This window comes from Thermobia domestica, chromosome 16 (genome assembly GCF_964235325.1).
Source record: "Thermobia domestica chromosome 16, izTheDome1.hap1.1, whole genome shotgun sequence".
NCBI classification, from domain to species: domain Eukaryota; kingdom Metazoa; phylum Arthropoda; class Insecta; order Zygentoma; family Lepismatidae; genus Thermobia; species Thermobia domestica.
The window spans coordinates 148715275-148732365 of NC_137469.1; the positions used below are offsets into that span (position 1 = coordinate 148715275).

The 17091-nt window shown below is 38.6% G+C and overlaps 1 protein-coding gene across 1 annotated transcript in view; it reads left to right on the forward strand.

The window, feature by feature from the left end:
* Positions 1–17091, forward strand: part of LOC145672650 (galectin-5-like) — a 261259-nt gene that overhangs the window by 225344 nt on the left and 18824 nt on the right. Inside the window, exon 4 of the mRNA XM_081741813.1 lies at positions 4027–4249. Coding sequence (XP_081597939.1) covers positions 4027–4249 — 223 coding nt within the window. The remainder of the gene's footprint in view (positions 1–4026; positions 4250–17091) is intronic.

Here is a 17091-nt window from a genome sequence, read left to right on the forward strand (position 1 = left end):
ACTTGGATCAACACCGTATAGTTTTCAATGCTTTATTAATAAGTTCTCTTGCAGATAATACCCACATCATCTGGTAACCCTACAATACTTATGTTTTTGGAAGTGAACACAAACCATTATTCTAGGCCTACGCTAATAATAACTTTGTTTCAGAATAAAATCATTTGTTGTATTGAGCATTATTGAATTAAAGTCTCCATTTTCCCATGGCGAGCAAATGGCATTTTGATCTTACGGCATGCCGAATTTTCTTCATACATGTCAACGAAATCACATTCTTTTCTTTGATATGCAGAATCATAGTTATTTCTTGGAATTACTACGAACGTCAATTTTGACACTTAAATTTATTTTTTTTAATTTTAGAAAAACGATTTTTCGTTTTTTTTCTGCCAAACAACACAAGGCATGATTTAAAAAAGGGACATACAGGTGAAAATCTTATTTTGTTTCTATATTGTCAGTTTACAAGGTGCTTACATTTTCATTCATTTTACTTTTTCAACGATCTTCATAATTTTTCAAATATATTCTAGTAATATTGAAACTGACAATATTTTTAATATTTTAATTCCTTTAACATGTTTGCTATTTGTATATTCATTCATATTCTAATATTTTAAATACAGATATCAGTATATTTAAAAAGCATTTACTAACTTTTATTGTAATATTCGATAATTCTTTAAGTCGATATTTTCATGAACAGTTATTGAGTGAGTATATTTACTTCATATTAAACAAAATAAAGTGATCGAAACAGAACACTTCAAACATATTACGAAAAGTATTCATATGTTAAAAAAAATTAAATAGCCCTATAAGCGCTTTCTGCGCATTTTCAGTAAAAAAGGAGGTTATCATACAGGTATTTTAACCATACCTCGTTTCTCACACCAGTGTTAAAAAATCTCCCCTTCTCCCCTCATCAACTCATTGTTGGAGAATCGTGAAGGACACTCAACATAGTAATGTAGCACTGTTTCAACATGTGAACAAACGAAATATAAGGAAACCCAATTGCACCAATCGTTCAAGAGGATCTTATTACTTTATGGAACACTTGGATTGGATACTGCTCACGCAGGAACCTCATCATGTTGTAGTGAGTCAACAAGTTATTAAACTATTTTAAATAGCTCTTTTTCAGGTGAAAAACCATTCAACGTTTATGCGCGTTACTCTCACACCATGTCACAGTGTTGCCAACTAACTGATTTTAATTTTCTGGTGAAAACCTTATTTTATTCATATCTCATTATACGGCCAGGATATCTCAACCTGTCTACGTATGCACTTAACAGGTCGTTCTCTTAACGGACGTCAAATCTATAACCGCTAGCAGGTTATAGAAGTATTTTTGTGTACGCTCTGTATATTTCATAAAGCAATTATTATTATTTTCGATTTATACTTTATTCTGCGACGCATATAAGTTCTTTCTTCGTTGGGAATTGCTTCTCTCCCACGCAACTGGACAAAGAAGTCTTTCATTGCTTTTTCATATATATATTTAAAACATTGCTTTTTTGTGAAAACATTTCAGTTAGTGACGAACCTTTTCAGTGTTTCTCCCTGACTTATTAATATGCACAGTATATATTCTGCAGTTATTTGGAACTGAATTAGGTGCTTTCTTTAATCGTTTATGGAAATATTACAATAGATTAGAGCAGGTCAGAGTAGACCAGATGTTCGAGCACCAGAGTAGCACCAACTACATAGCTTTTTCAGTTTCTTATCTGTACTTTCACACGCCCGAGTTATCACAATGTCTCGTGCATTGTGACCAGTGGACTAAAATTAACATAAATATTTTTCCGTATTCTGTTTGCATGTGCATGCAGGTAGTTTAACTAAGTGGTTTTTAGAAGGAACTGCCAACACTTTTCAGTCGACCACTGCAGGTCGTAAATTGAGCTTTAGCGCTCAGGGAGTTTCACTCCGGTATTGTGTGCAGCCACCACGCACGTTGCGTCGGGAATTAAGTATGATTTTGTGTTAAGGGGCACGAGCTATTAGCCGGTGAACGACGTTTTCTTACGGCTAGCCCCAACTAGTGAAGTCCCAGGTTCATAAACCTTGTGGGCCAAAAAGTTATAAACGCGCCCTTGAACATCAGCACTCCACTTTGGAAATTATTTCGCTGAAGACTCACGTCGACTCTTCACGACTGTTTGGAGTAGCAACCAGGATACTACGTGGGATTACCCCGGAGATCCTTTCCCCAGTGCTAATCTCCCAAGTGCGTCAATGGTGTGAGGGAAGCATTCATAGTGAAATTTCAGATATAATCTCATATATATATATATAAGGCTACATTGCATTAAAAAGGCAAAGTGTGATTTTAGTGATGAAAATTATTACACATATTCTGTGTTAAGTGTTCTGTTCATTTCTCTTCGTTATTTTCTTTTTATACAATAGTATTCTAATAAATAAGTATAGTGTTATTTAATCCAATGTGTTTTTGTTGTTTGTGTGAGTGATGTTTGTGTGCGTTGTGGTCTGGATGACCGTCTGATCGTCCGTGAGGTTTTCGGGACGAGACATCCGAACCTCTCGGCGCCTAACGCTCATCTCATCATTGAGACCGACGAGCGATTTGGAAACAATTTGGAACCCCATCTTGAAGAGGTCCTTCATCGTCCTATCCAGGTAAGTTCCAGTCTCAGGAGAATACTTATTTGCAGGACCACGGAGGACAGAACCACGAACACCGAACTCAAGTTGGTTACAAATAAATGTCCGCCCGAACAAAGACCTCGAACACGAATTGGTTATAAATAAATGGTAACCCGAACAGCGACCCGAACACTGAGTGGTTACAACACAACAGAATTTATTCCTCCCTCTAGGTTTTCCTTTGCTGTCACCAAGCAAACCATGTAGCGCTGTGATGTGTGATCAGGGCAGTTTGGTAATTGGTGTTTATGCCCTAAGTTCTACCGCTAGTAATTGGTTAGCAATAGTGCGTGTTGATACTCCAAGAGCCATATTTGCTTGGATGTTGGAAATAGTATTTGTGCTGTATACCAGCGCTGCTCTCACAATACGTCGATCTTCGCGCACGCCGTGCCAGGAAGACGTCCAGAACCTTCTCTGCGCTGTGGGTTGATATCCACAGCTGCGAACTCCTCTACAAAACAGATGTATCACAGTCAACTTGGTGGTTGATTCGACGAAAGAACCAACTAGCCTCCCGAAGGCCTACATATTGACCTCGTTCAAACTCGATCAGTTGACTGAATGGAGAATAATTGCGTCGTCGTGGCATGTTATGTTTTTGAGTCACATTAACACATCTACTGACTTCCTGTCTCTGTTAATTCACAACACATAATCGACACAGATGTCGCCAAGGAGACTTTGTGACGCTGGCATCTGTTAGCCGAAATAGTTGCAAAGGTAAACATCTACTCCACTGCATCATAGAACCTAATAGTGGAAATACATCATCATATTTAATGGATTGCAGTGTGTTGCAGTTTTTTCCGACACTGTAGTTGTTTTTATTATGTGTCACACTTAATAGCACTACCGCCCTTCAGCTGGCGTTTAAGAGATTATTTGTAGGAGTAGGAGAAACGAATCCTGCACCGAGCAATACTGACTGGCGGAGCAAGCAGTCTAGGAGCTAGTGCAAAGAAAAATGCGGAGGCTTGCGCTCACACATATCAAGTTGGGAGTTTATAGTTTAACTGAAGTGTAACAGCACCTCTTAATAGTCATTCCGTTTTGGCAGGCGACAGAGCCATGGAATGACAGGAGGAACTCTTTACCAGACAGTAATAACATTATCCGCTGGCTCAAGTAGCAATTTAGCAAAAACAAGTGAAATACTGTTCTTATTGATTTTCCTTTAAAATATTCTTATGGGCTATTTAAACTAACACAAACTTAAGTAATTTTATTTTTTAATATCACTGTCAGTAACACTGAATACATGAATGTCATGTGTCTGGTTTTAGTTTGACATATTCCTCACCGTACTGACTTTACCATATTTTATCGTTGATATTGCAGATTTATGGTCAACCTCAAGTATGGGCCGCTTATAAACAGCGAAAGTAATAACATCGTTCTACATATCAATCCACGCTTTGTTGAGAAATATATCGTGAGAAACACGAGAAATTGTTTTGAAAGTGCAAGAGAATGGGGTGATCCTGAGACAGACGGAGGGTTTCCACTGATAAGAGGAAAATTATTCACTATGGTCATTTTATGTGAATTGCAACAATACAAGGTAATTAATGAATGAATGCTAATTAAATGTTATGCTATACAAAAAGCTTGGTGATTTCTTGCACATCTAGATCACTTACCCGTCAACGCCCAATGTCACCTACAGGTGACACTACTTTAAAGGCGTCTTCTTCTTCACCAATCGTCCACCAGAGAATCCTAGTGAACCACAGTAGCACCAGATACTTACCTATATATATTGCATAACCAGACAAAAAAGTTTCGAAGTCTACGTACTGTACAAGGAAGAAGACGCCTTTAAAGTAGTGTCACCTGTAGGTGACTCTGGGCGTTGACGGGTTAATGTCTTACAATAAGTATAAAATGTATCCTCTTTGTAGATTAGAATTTGTTCTTTACTTTCCTTATTAATTTTATTAAACTCCGTTTGTGTTGCTGGTGGTATGCTTTAATTATACTGTTTTCGTGTTCTACTTCTTGGTCTCATTAAATCAAATACACATTTACAATCTTCCATGTTTCGGGAATATCTTAGTATCAGCAAAAAACTCGTCAGCTTCTGTGATGGTGTTTACGATTTGGCTGGCGTAATTTGAGTTGAGTTGAGTTGATTTTAGTTTAGCGTCCCTTTCAGCAGCGAGGCTATATGAGACGTGGACCTACTGATTAACGTGGAATCCGAACCACATGAGCTCCCGCCGGGAATCGAACCCGTGGCGTAATTTGAGTTTAAGTTGAATTTGATTTTGTATGTATATACATAATCTGGTGTTAGACGTGTTCCTGTAATTATGTCAGTCTACTCTTGGAAGTGTTTAATTATTTTTTGTCCAATAGGTGATTTATTCGCTGTATTATATTTATCTCCAGATGGTTGGATGGTAGTACCTCAAGTGTTTTAGTTTCAAGTTTTTAAGGTTTCATATGCTACAGTTACAGTAGACTATTTTGGTTTGGTGTTGGATTCTCCTGGTCCTTGTCTGACTCTCGTATACCCTTTTCTTTTAACTTTTGCGATTGGACAATTTACGATATGTGGCAGTATACTACGTCCATTGCAGTTAGTTACTGGATCTCCAAAAAGAGAATGTTGTGAGTCAATACCATTTGTTGGAAACAGTTTCGATGTATTAGCAAAGCATGTAAGTACAGAAAGTGAATCCTCAGGGTTGGTTTTTGGTGTATTTTAAAACGTTATGTCGGCTGTGGTATTAATATCGATGTTAATCATCACTGACGTGAATAGTGGTTTTGGAATCGCAATTTTGTTACACTTGGTATTATTCTGAGATGTTTTGCAATCTTGTCTGATGATCTTGTACTCTGATATGTATATCTCGTTGTTTTTGTTTAGTTGAGTTTTGCTAATGATGGCCAAATCTATATCGTAGTCTCGAGAAATGTTGCCACTTCACAAATTTGCTTTCTCAAACATTGTATGTGGATGAACATAAACTTCGGTGATTTATGTTAATTAGATGTTTATTGATTCTTCTTTTGTACACTAGGGTTCTAGTTGTTTTCGTGGCAGGCGAGTAATTGGGTTTTATTTTCTGCAGCGCTATAAAGGGGTGCCTTGTATGAAGTAACGAATATTTAGCTTTTCACTGTAAAAAGCTGCAGTGTTCTCATTAAGATAAAGTTTGGTTTGGATATAAAGTTTGGTTTTCATTAAGATAATGTTTAGGGTTAGTATAGCTATAAATAATTTAATAGTAATCTTGTTTTGTTTCCTTTGTTGTGCTGCTTGTTGCTGTTGATGTGTCATATTCTTCTGTTTTATTGGCAAAAATTTACTTTAGGCAACGCAATGACAGGAACAGAATCATCTGCACTGTTTCGCGCAGCAGTTCCCAAAAACGAATCAATATATCGGAGCAGTGACCAAATCACTCACAACACTTCCTATGCAACTGGAGCACACCGATCATTTAGTTGAGTTGAGTTGAGTTGATTTTCATTTTAACGTTCCTCTCAGCAGCGAGGCTAGATCAGACGGAAGCTACTGATCAACGTGGAATCCGAATCAGATGGGCTCCCAGAGGGAATTGAACCCGGATCTCCCATGTCAAAGGCGCGTACGCTAATCGCTTTGCGACGAAGGAGCTCTACAGCAATATAAGTATGAAAGCAATATACCTAAAAATATAGGTTTAATTATTCCTATAACCAGCGTGTTCTGCTTCCTCAGCAGATGTTGTGAATAACTTAGTTTTGAGGACGAAATCCTCGTAACCGAAAAACAGTTACATGGTCCCAAATCCCATACTACTTGAATAAATCAAAATGCTCTTTTAAATAACTTCCTGAACTACTACGAGAACCGCTCCAGATGAATCGTATCACAACAATCGAATCTAACCTAACAATCGAATCCAACCTAGGGTAACCTACTACCTGGCAGAAGCAAACGGAATCTTTTAGTTCTGTCCAGCCCTAAGCCAACCAACAGGCTAGCAGGGAAGACAGCATCAAATTATAAATAGACAAAAACAAATATAAAATACTAACCTAAATTAAAAAAGTGTAGTAGCTTAGCGACTGGATCATGCAAAATGTGATACCAACATGCCACTTTCAGGGATGATCGGCCTATCAATAAGATGTAAATCCTGATATATAACCACCTCGGCGAGGGTTTTGTTTTAGGTATATGACGCAATCGATATGGACGCCAACGAATTTCGACTTAACTGAGTTTAAAAATGTATAACTCCATTATCATTCAAGGCAGAAACTTCGTTTCTCCTTTATTTTGCAGAGAATCTGTTGTACCTCTATTCTCATTATAAATACTTGCCTTATACTTCCGCCGTTTTTAAATATAGCGTCTCAAACTGGAAAAAATTTTATTTTCAAAGCGATTTTCTATGTTTTATAGCAAATAACTTTGAAACTGCTATGATTGTGGAAAAATACTCTGAAACAATCGTCAAAGGTCATTTCAATAGCTTTCGAACGCGACCAGAATCATTGATATATCTCAACAAATAACTGAGATAATCAATTTTTTTAGGACTAAATGTCGAACATTCCTGAATAATGTTCGAATGTATCCCTAGATGTAGTTATATGGCATTTGTAATTCCATTGGCCCTTTGATAATAGGAACATAGTACCGCTACCAGTATGTTCCTTTTAACATGGAGAATAGTAAATCATATGTGTTTGTCTTCTGTCCGTGCTCAAAACCCTTTATAACGTCATAAATCCAATATAGCCGCCGCGGTCTATCTCCGGTACGAGAAGTGGGAATTTCTCGCCACAGAAAAATAATAGAAACATGCAATAACAGTCAATGTCTTTCTTTGGATGTGAAGAATCTTGATATAACATGTGATTGGCTTCCCTTTGTGTCTAGAAGCCAGTATATGACGAAACACAGTATGGCGCCATGGCTTATATACGGATTATGAAAATTATTTATTTCTCGCATTAGAGAAACGTTAGAAACGTGCAACCACCACCAATGTCTTTTCATATGTAGAATCATAAAATAAACTAAGTTATTATCTTTTTTTGAGGCGAAAGGTGAGTATATGACGTCATAAACACAAGATTGCCGCTGACTCTTAAATATGTGTTATGCATAATATATTATTTGTTTTTCTCGGCCCAATTCAAGTTTTGGTACACGGCAATGAACCTTTGAATAACTTCTTTTTTATTTGCTGGACGGTATTCGATCGGCGAAATTTTCCTCCTATTGTAGTGCATTGGATCAGATTTGTCCCTGGATTTTCGCCCTGGATCATATCAATTATGCCCGTTGGATGTCAGTATTCGTAAAGTCTTTGGGAGAATAGAATGTTCGAAACCCACAAGTATATAATGATGGGAAGAGAGACAGACAGTAAATAATCTTACCTGTCCGACGACCAGTTACATGAGCAATGGAATAAGGATCTAAAATGTGAAGGAGGTGCCATTGGTCTATTTGATAATGAAAGTGCTCTTCAGCGTTGGATGGTTTTGGGACCAGTGATTGCAGGAGTATTAACAGAATTGGAGAAAGAGGCAGGAATAAGTGACGATTCAGATTAGCACAGTCATCATGAAGATACAGACGCTTTTTCCTCTAGGTTCAAAAAATATGTGAAAGCTTTAATAAATGCATGTGAAGATGATGACAGAAATCCATTTGCTCAAGAAAATGGTGCCCTAATATGCGTTGCCATATATGCAGTTATGAATGAGAAAGCAGACGAGTCTGTTTTCATAGCAGAAGAATTGGGAAAGCAACAGTACAAAACATTTGTTCGGAAATGGCTCATCGAATGCCAGACGTCTTTAAGAGAACCGACTCAAAGAAATAAACTTTCTCTTTTTCACACATCGCAAAAAGAAAGAACACAGAACGGACTCAAGGAGTCAATTTTAAAGAGTGAGTAAGCCTGTTTTCTCGCTTATACATAGCTTGTCAAAGTCGAGGTGGACACGTCAAAGATTTCTTTGCTTCTCCGTTACTCTCTTCAAATGGTCAATTGCACAAGGGAACCAACTCAGATGTTGTTTCTTGCTTAGAACCACTTGAAACATCACAATACGAAGAACCTAGTGTATCGTGTGTTATATTTGATGGAGCAGTATTAGCTCACATGCTGAAGCCTATTCTGGAACAGACGTTTCTATTATTACACTAACATATTTCAACCATTTGTAGAAAAAAATCTGAGTGATGTCGTCAGAATGGACAAAGTCTTTGACAATTATGATTCCGACAGTCTGAGAAAAGAAGAACAAGACCAACGAGGAAAAGGACCAAGAATATTTGTGAAAGACTACACACTGACTCCCAAATAATGGGCATTGTTTTTGAATAATTCTGAAAACAAAGCTGATTTATTTTGACTTCTATGTAAACACTTACAGAACATAAGTGATTCTGATGGTAAGAAAGAGATTGTGTGTGGATGTGATGATACCGCATCAGCAAACTCTAACATGGACGTAACAAGCCTTATGCCCTGTAAATAAGAAGAAGCAGACACACACATGTTCTTGCATGCATTGCATGCCAGCAACCAGGGACATAAGAATATCTCAATTAAAACTGGCGATTCAGATGTTGTTATTGCCGTTGCTTTATTCTTGGAGCTCAATGTATCACACTTGTGGATTGAATATGGGACTGGTAAAAAGTAAGAGATATATTCGTGTCCATGAAATTGCAACAAGCCTAGGAAAGTCTCACTCAAAAGCCCTGCTTTTTCGGCACGAATTTACAGGGTGTGACACAGTGTCCACTTTTGGTGGTCATGGCAAGAAGACAGCTTGGCAGGTGTGGCAAGCATTCCCTGAAATAACGGATACATTTATCAAACTTTCAGTTACTTCTGCTGAAATTTCAGCTTAGGACATTGCAGCTCTTCAATGCTTCACCCTACGATCGCTTTGGTTCTTTACTAAATGTTAACGACTGTCGACAAAGATTAATGACGAAAAAGAATTGTTCTTACGAAGGGATCCCACCTACAGAGGCAGCCTTATTTCAACACTGTCTGCGAGCTGCCCTACAGGCCGGGTATTAGTGGTCTCAACCTCTCAGAAAGTGCCCATAATGCCCGAAATTTGTAAAGGGGTTGGAAGAAGGTGGATCGTGGTTATTATCCTATGTGGTCTTTACTTCCAGAAGTTTCTGCGCACTGTAGAGAACTTATTCGCTGTGGTTGCAAGACTCAATATTCTTGCAAGTGTCAAAATTTGGGTTAGCGTACACTTTATTGTGTACCTGCGATGGACGGTGTTACATCAGAAGGGCCCGGACAAAAGGGCGAGGACAAAAAGGCCCGAGTCAAAACGGCCCCGCGTCAAAATGACCCCGGTCATAAGGGCCCGAATCAAAAGGGCCCCACGTCAAAAGGGCCACGCGTCAAAAGGGCCCGGGTCAAAAGGGCCCCGGTCATAAGGGCCCGAGTCAAAAGGGCCCTGCGACAAAAGGGCCCCGCGTCGAAAGGGCCCCGCTCATAAGGGCCCGAGTCAAAAGGGCCCTGCGTCAAAAGATGCCGGATGAAAAGGGCCCCCGGCAAAAGGGCGCGAGTCAAAAAGGCCCTGCGCCAAAACGACCCCGAGTCAAAAAGACCCCGCGATAAAAGAGCCTCACATGGGGCGCGGTGGCTCAGTGGTAGAGCGTTCACCTCTGGTGCTTGGGGTCCCGGGTTCGATCCCAGCCCCCGCCAAGTGAACTTTGTGGTGGACAAACACCGTGCTCGTGGGTTTTCTCGGGGTTCTCCCGTTTCCTCCCACTTTCTTCATTCCACCATTTCATTCATCTCTCATCATCACCGTCTCCTTTAGCCTAACCGGCATAACCGTGGGACGTAAAACTTAAAGATTTCATTTCATTTTTCAAAAGAGCCTCACGTCAAAAAAGCCTGAGATATAGCCTGAAAAGCATGAGAAATATAAAAATGCTTATTAGATTAAAAGTATTCAGTAGACACCACCTGATTTGTGTTGAAGGAACGTACATGTGGATCTATATACAGTGTTAGTCAAAGTTATTACGACAGCCCAGTTACGATTCATGTGAACAGAGAAAAGTGTTGCAGGTAGGTATTGATCAGTGCCGTATCATGGTGCGGGTGAGCGGGGCAACGGCCCTGACTGCCGAAGTAAGGTGGCTCAAAATTCGGGAGTAAGAAATAAAAGGAAAGAAGGAAAGAAAAAGAAAGAGGAAAAATTACTTGGAATATTTTAGACCAATAGCAGATAGTGCTACTCGTGTTAGGAAAATCTATGTACACCCAACCACAAAAGTCTCTTCCCCTAAGTCTTATGCTCTAATTCCATAACTTGGGGTCCAGGTAATTTGCAATTGTGAGAACGCCTGGACAAATGCAACCCAATTTACACCTAACTTTTCTCGGCACTGACAACAGTTGGTAGCATTGAATCCAGTCTTTATGCAAGTAAAATTGTGAGTAGATGACGCACGAAACATTTCTCCATTCTGAGATGAACCCCTCTGGTTCAGAGCGTGTTGTCCAATGAACATCATATGTTAATCTCAATATTGCTGTGTATGTAATGTATTATTTCACTATATACTGTATATTCAAAGAAATAAAAACACTGATCACACATGAATCAGAAAATGCTTGAAAGTAGACGAAAATATCAAATCTAGAACAACTGCTGGACATAAGTTAATAAATGATTGCCTTCATTGAGAGACGTTCTCCAATTCTCCTCATTCCAACATTTTTTTCTTTCTGGAGGAGAGAAAATCTTGCTTTTCACACTGAGTATGTATTGAAATTGAAATTGAAACATTTGAAAAAGTTACAACCTGACCGGGATTTGAACGCGGGTCCGCCGAATATAAGTTCAATACGCTAAACACTTACCTACCTCGTCACTTCATTTTCCGCCTAAACTATTAGCTAGTTAAAAGCATTGCATGTAAGACTATACACAAAATACTCGTTCTAATACTCGTATAAGGAGACGTTCCTTATGAGTGATACAATGACTTACTCGAGGTTTCCTTCTTTAACTCAAAAACAAGTGATATAGAATTTCGTCAATGAGGAAAATATCGTGAAGCGTTCTTCAAGATGAGACCACCTCATCGTTTTTAACTGGTCCCGATTTACATTACTGCAATTCTTCCTCACCGTAACTTCTAATTTCTAAAGAAGAAAAGCCGGCAGACATTATTTTCGCATTCTTTGAATTGCATCAACACGTGTAGAAATAGTGTGTGCTATGTTTATGTAACATAACTACTAGTTTATTTTCTTATCTTTGTACCAAGTGTGAAAGCAGAGAACTGCCATTTCAGTGACCCGGGTTCGTATCCCAGTGTGACAGTTTTTTCTTTATTCGAAGGCATTGTTTACGTAATTGATATTGTAATTCTGTTATTATTATTATTATTATTATTATTATTATTATTATTATTATTATTATTATTATTATTATTATGCGTATAACTGTACGAATTTCGATGGCAACTGTCGCCGAATATTAAAAAGTGAATATGGTAGAACTATGAAATAAAGTAAAGAGATGCGCGTAATTTTATCATAAAATTATATGGCGCAACGAATTTTATCTTATTAGTCCGGCAGCCAGGGTCGATTTTCGGCTCAGTTGAGGGCAGGATTTGCAACTTTGGGTGAAGATTGTTTGGCCCATGGGAAGTATAAAAATGAATGTTGCCCGTCTGGGAAGAGCAGCTTTTCCAAGATGGCGGCCCAAATCCAAGATGGCTTCCATCAAACAGACGCATTCACATTTCCCTACATAAAAATGAAACGGTGAGAGATATGAAGGTTTTCCTTTATTATAAAGACGTTGAATGGTCTGTGGGAAGTTAAAAAGTACATGCTGCCCGTCTGGGAAGAGCAGCAGTTCCAAGATGGCTGCCTAAGTCCAAGATGGCCTCCATCAAACAGCCGAGGTTTCACATTTTCTTTCATAACAATGAATTAGTGATAGAAAATAAGGTTTTTCTTCTTTGTGAAAATGTTGTGACCCACGGGATGTTGAAAAATAGATGTTGCCCATCTGGGAAGAGCAGCTGTTCCAAGATGGCTGTCTAAATCCAAGATGGCCTCCTCCATTAACATTTCCCTACATAAAAATGAAACGGTGATATATAGGAAGGTTTTTCTTCATTATAAAGATGCTGACTGGTCTATGGGAAGTTGATTGTTGCAAGTCTGAGAAGAGTAACTGTTCCAAGATGGCGGTACAAATCCAAGATGGCCTCCATCAAACAGCTGCATTCACATTTTCCTACATAAGAATGGAATTGTAATGAATATGAAGGTTTGCCTTTTTTTGTAAAGATGTTGAATGGTCTATGGGATGTTAAAAATGGATGTTGCCTGTCTGGGAAGTGCAGCTGTTCCAAGATGGCTGCCTAAAATCAATATGGTCTCCATCAACAGCTGTATTCAGATTTCCATACATAAAAATGAAACGGTGGTATAGGAAGTTTTCCCCTTTATTGTAAAGATGTGAATGACCCATGGGCAATAAAGAAATTAATGTTACCAGTCTGAACAGAGAAACTGCTCCAAGATGGCCGCACAAATCCAATACGCCCAAATCCAATAGACAGTGGACATGTTTGGATAACACCAAATTATCAAATTGATTCTTAACCCTTGCGATCATCGTGTCCACTTTGATGGACATCAATTTTATACCGTTGTTATGAGGCTGATTATTATGATATCCAAGTACTCGTGCTTGGAGCCTTTATTGTTCATTTGTAGTCAAAATATATCCCGCTTGTGCAACATTGATGGTGTAGTGACGTCATACTTACACGATGGATAAGAGCACGAAGAGTAATGGAGGTAAGCATTATAAATATTTATTATTTTTGTTATTTCTACAGCCCCATTACTTGTGATTTTAAGTAATCATAATGTCTAGAAAGAAAACTTGTGTTAAATGATGATAATAGCTGTTATAGTTATCCCGTAATATGTGTTTCAAATTGTGTGTCCTTTATCTTGGACATTGTGACTCAATGGATGTTTTACGACTAAACAAAGATATGTTGCAATTTTAGGTAATATTATTCGAATTGTGCGTTGTATGCTAAATATTAGAGAATGACTGCCATTTGTAGGTATGATGTGAGCAGTATATAATTATCTCTGTTTCAGGCACAGACATATAACTAAAGAATAGAGCGATAACGAGACCGTGCATTATGAAGTCGGAAATAGATGTGGTGAGGGTAGGTTGTGGCAATTCCAACAGCCAGTAGCGGGCATTTTGAAGCCGGAAATAGGTGGATAGACACATCCTACCCTCACTGTGAATCACTAATTTATCTGACGGGGGTAATTTTTATGTACATTGCGTTACTCGATGACTATACAGAAAAGTAATCGTATAGTGAGTAATTGGATTAAATATAAATAATTGCAAATAATAGAATTCAAATCCACCCAACCTACCCTGTGCTCGGCACTCCGTCACAAATTTTTGACTTCATCTTGCCAAATGCTTTTGATATAGGGGCTGGAGGTCCATTCTTTAGTTACATGTCTGATTTCAGGGGCGGTTTCGCTATTGGCATTTCTAAGAATAGAGAATTTAATTATTATTTTTCATTTATTTAATTATTTCACTTATTTCATTTATCTCTCATACTTTGGCAAGAAGAAAGAGACTTCGCTTACGGAACATTGTTATCATTTTGGATATTCAAGATTTGGTTAGTAAGCAGTATCTCGTTCTTTGTTTCAGGGGCAGGGGGGCTTCAAGGGCGACACTGAGGATAGAGAATTATATTTCTCATTATTATTATTAATTATTATTTCTCACTTATCTGTTAGATTTTGGAAAAAGAACGAAATAGACTAGTTTTAGGGCACATGTTCCCATTTGTAAATATGCAATATTTGGTTAGTAAACAACACCTCATTCGGTTGTTTTCAGGGGCGGTTTCAAGGGTGACATTAATAAGAATGAAGGATTTACACCTATAATTTAAAATTTATATTTAAATTTTTTATATACATCTTTTCATTGTGTTAAACGTTGAAATATGGCACAATCACCACTTTCATATATGTATAACAAGTAATGCGTATATATCCACATGTAATGTATATGCATATGCCTCCATGTTTAACGTATTTATATTTTTTGTTTCCTTTTATTTTCAGATGAAATGAATGACACCTGCATCATATGTGGAGAAGGGGGAGGATCCCTAAGTCAAATACGTTCTTCATCATCCTGGGAAACTTTGCGTAATGCTGCAAAGATACGAAGCCACAGCAAAATCCTTGAGACCACATTCCCCGCCGTTGATAAGAAATCCATTGTTTATCACCGGCAATGTTACCAAGCATTCACTCATAAGCAGAAGCTTGAAAAAATCAACAAGTCAGTAGCTTCATCTGATGAACCAGCGGCGGATTTACATAAACCATGCACCCGAGCAACATTGTCCATTACTGGTACTTCGTCATCTACTTCATCTAATATACTACCACCTGTATGCATATTTTGTAAAAAAGACAAGTACGTGAAAGCATCGAACACTCGAGAGAGGTTAAGTAATTGTGAAGTAACCAGAGCAAGCGAAAACATCAAGGCAGCAGCAATGAAGCACATAAAAGATAAAACCTCCTGTTACTCCGATGCCAGTTACATAATGGGTATATGTGTTAAAGACCTCATGTCAAGTGAAGGTAAATATCACAATTCCTGTTATAGAAATTTTACCAGAATTCTTGACTCCACCACCGATTCAGAAATTGCACAGCAAAGTGGAGTTGAGAGTATTGAAGTACAAGCAATGGGAAAAGTGTACTCTTTCTGTGAGGACCTCATTGAGGATCCGAAGGCAGTTCATCTTGAAGTATTGCATGAAATCCTACTAAACGAATTCAAAAGTCACGAACTGGAATGCAGACCTTCTCTTAAGAAGAATCTTGTGCGTCACGTTTCAAACAAATTCCCTGAGTTAACGTTCATCGAGATCGAACAGAGAAAAACTGTGATCGTTCCCATCACGCTGAAAATGGAAGATGTCATTCGCGAGAATTACAAATTAAGGAAAGAGCAGGAGACATTTAAAGGACTAAGTGAGGATGACGTCAAACTGCAAACCGCTGCGAAGTTGTTGCGGAAACACATCTTGAAAAACGATCCATCAATACAGCAATGGCCTCCCAAAGCAGAAGATCTAAAACCCAGTGATGTTTCGAAGTATGTGCCAGAGCTACTATTGTCATTCCTACGTGTTCTTCTCAGTGGAAGCTTTAGTAGTGATGAGCTTAATACTCGTGTTCTTCGGCGAGCAACATCCCTAGCGCAAGATATTGTTTTCTGTGCTACAGACGGAGCTGTAAAACCTCCCAAAAGTGTCCTTTTTCCATGTGTAATTAAATCACTATGCAATAACAAAGAAGTGATAAAGCTTATTAATCAGCATGGTCATGGGATTAGTTACGATCTCATTGAAGAACTTGAAACTGCGCACGCACTCAACATTATATCCAAACAAAATCAGACTTCTGTTGTCATTCCCGATTCAATTCGTAAGTCACATGTGCCTGGAGATGGAATAGTAGTTATGGTTGCAGACAACATCGACAAGAACGAAAATACCTTTACAGGTGCTGGTACATCACATCGTGTCAATGCCATTGTTGCCCAGAGAAAGTTACCCGACTTTTTTCCGAATGAGCAGAGTGAAGAATCAGAGGAAGTAATCGAACCGAGAATAAAAAGACATTGCCGTTCCTTACCCACTGCTATAATTGCAAAAAATATTCCTGACTACTATTCCGGGCTTAGGGTGGGACCTGGACCTTTAAATATTCCCGACGATCATAAGTACTCGGAAATTGAGAAAAAGCAGAGACAGCGTTACCTGATTTGGATAAGTGCCAGGCGAAATCCTCTTTATCCAAATAAACTTGTTCCCAGCTGGACGGGATTCAACATTCTTGTTAATCAAGACATCGCTATCATTGAAAGTGTTGTGGGCTATTTAGACATGATAGATTCTCCCGCAACAGACGTAAGAACTGCCCATGAGATTCTTCAGAGAGCACTTGCAGTGCGCGAAACGTTGCATCTTGCAGCAGTAGTGTGTGTATTCGATCAGTCATTTTATGCGAAAGTTGCCGAGGTTTACTGGAAGAACAAGGACTTATACGGAAACATAGTTATAATGTTGGGTGGTTTTCACCTGTTGATGATGCTGCTCGGGATAATTGGACACAGATATCAGGATGCAGGCCTTAGGGACTTAGCGGTCTATGGTGAGGTTGTAGCTGCTGGTAGCGTGGATAGTGCGTTAAGTGGTAAGAACTATAATCGGGCGATTCACATGCATAAAGTGATGTACGAATCTCTATTCCGTTTACTCATCGATGACTTTGAGGCTTCACT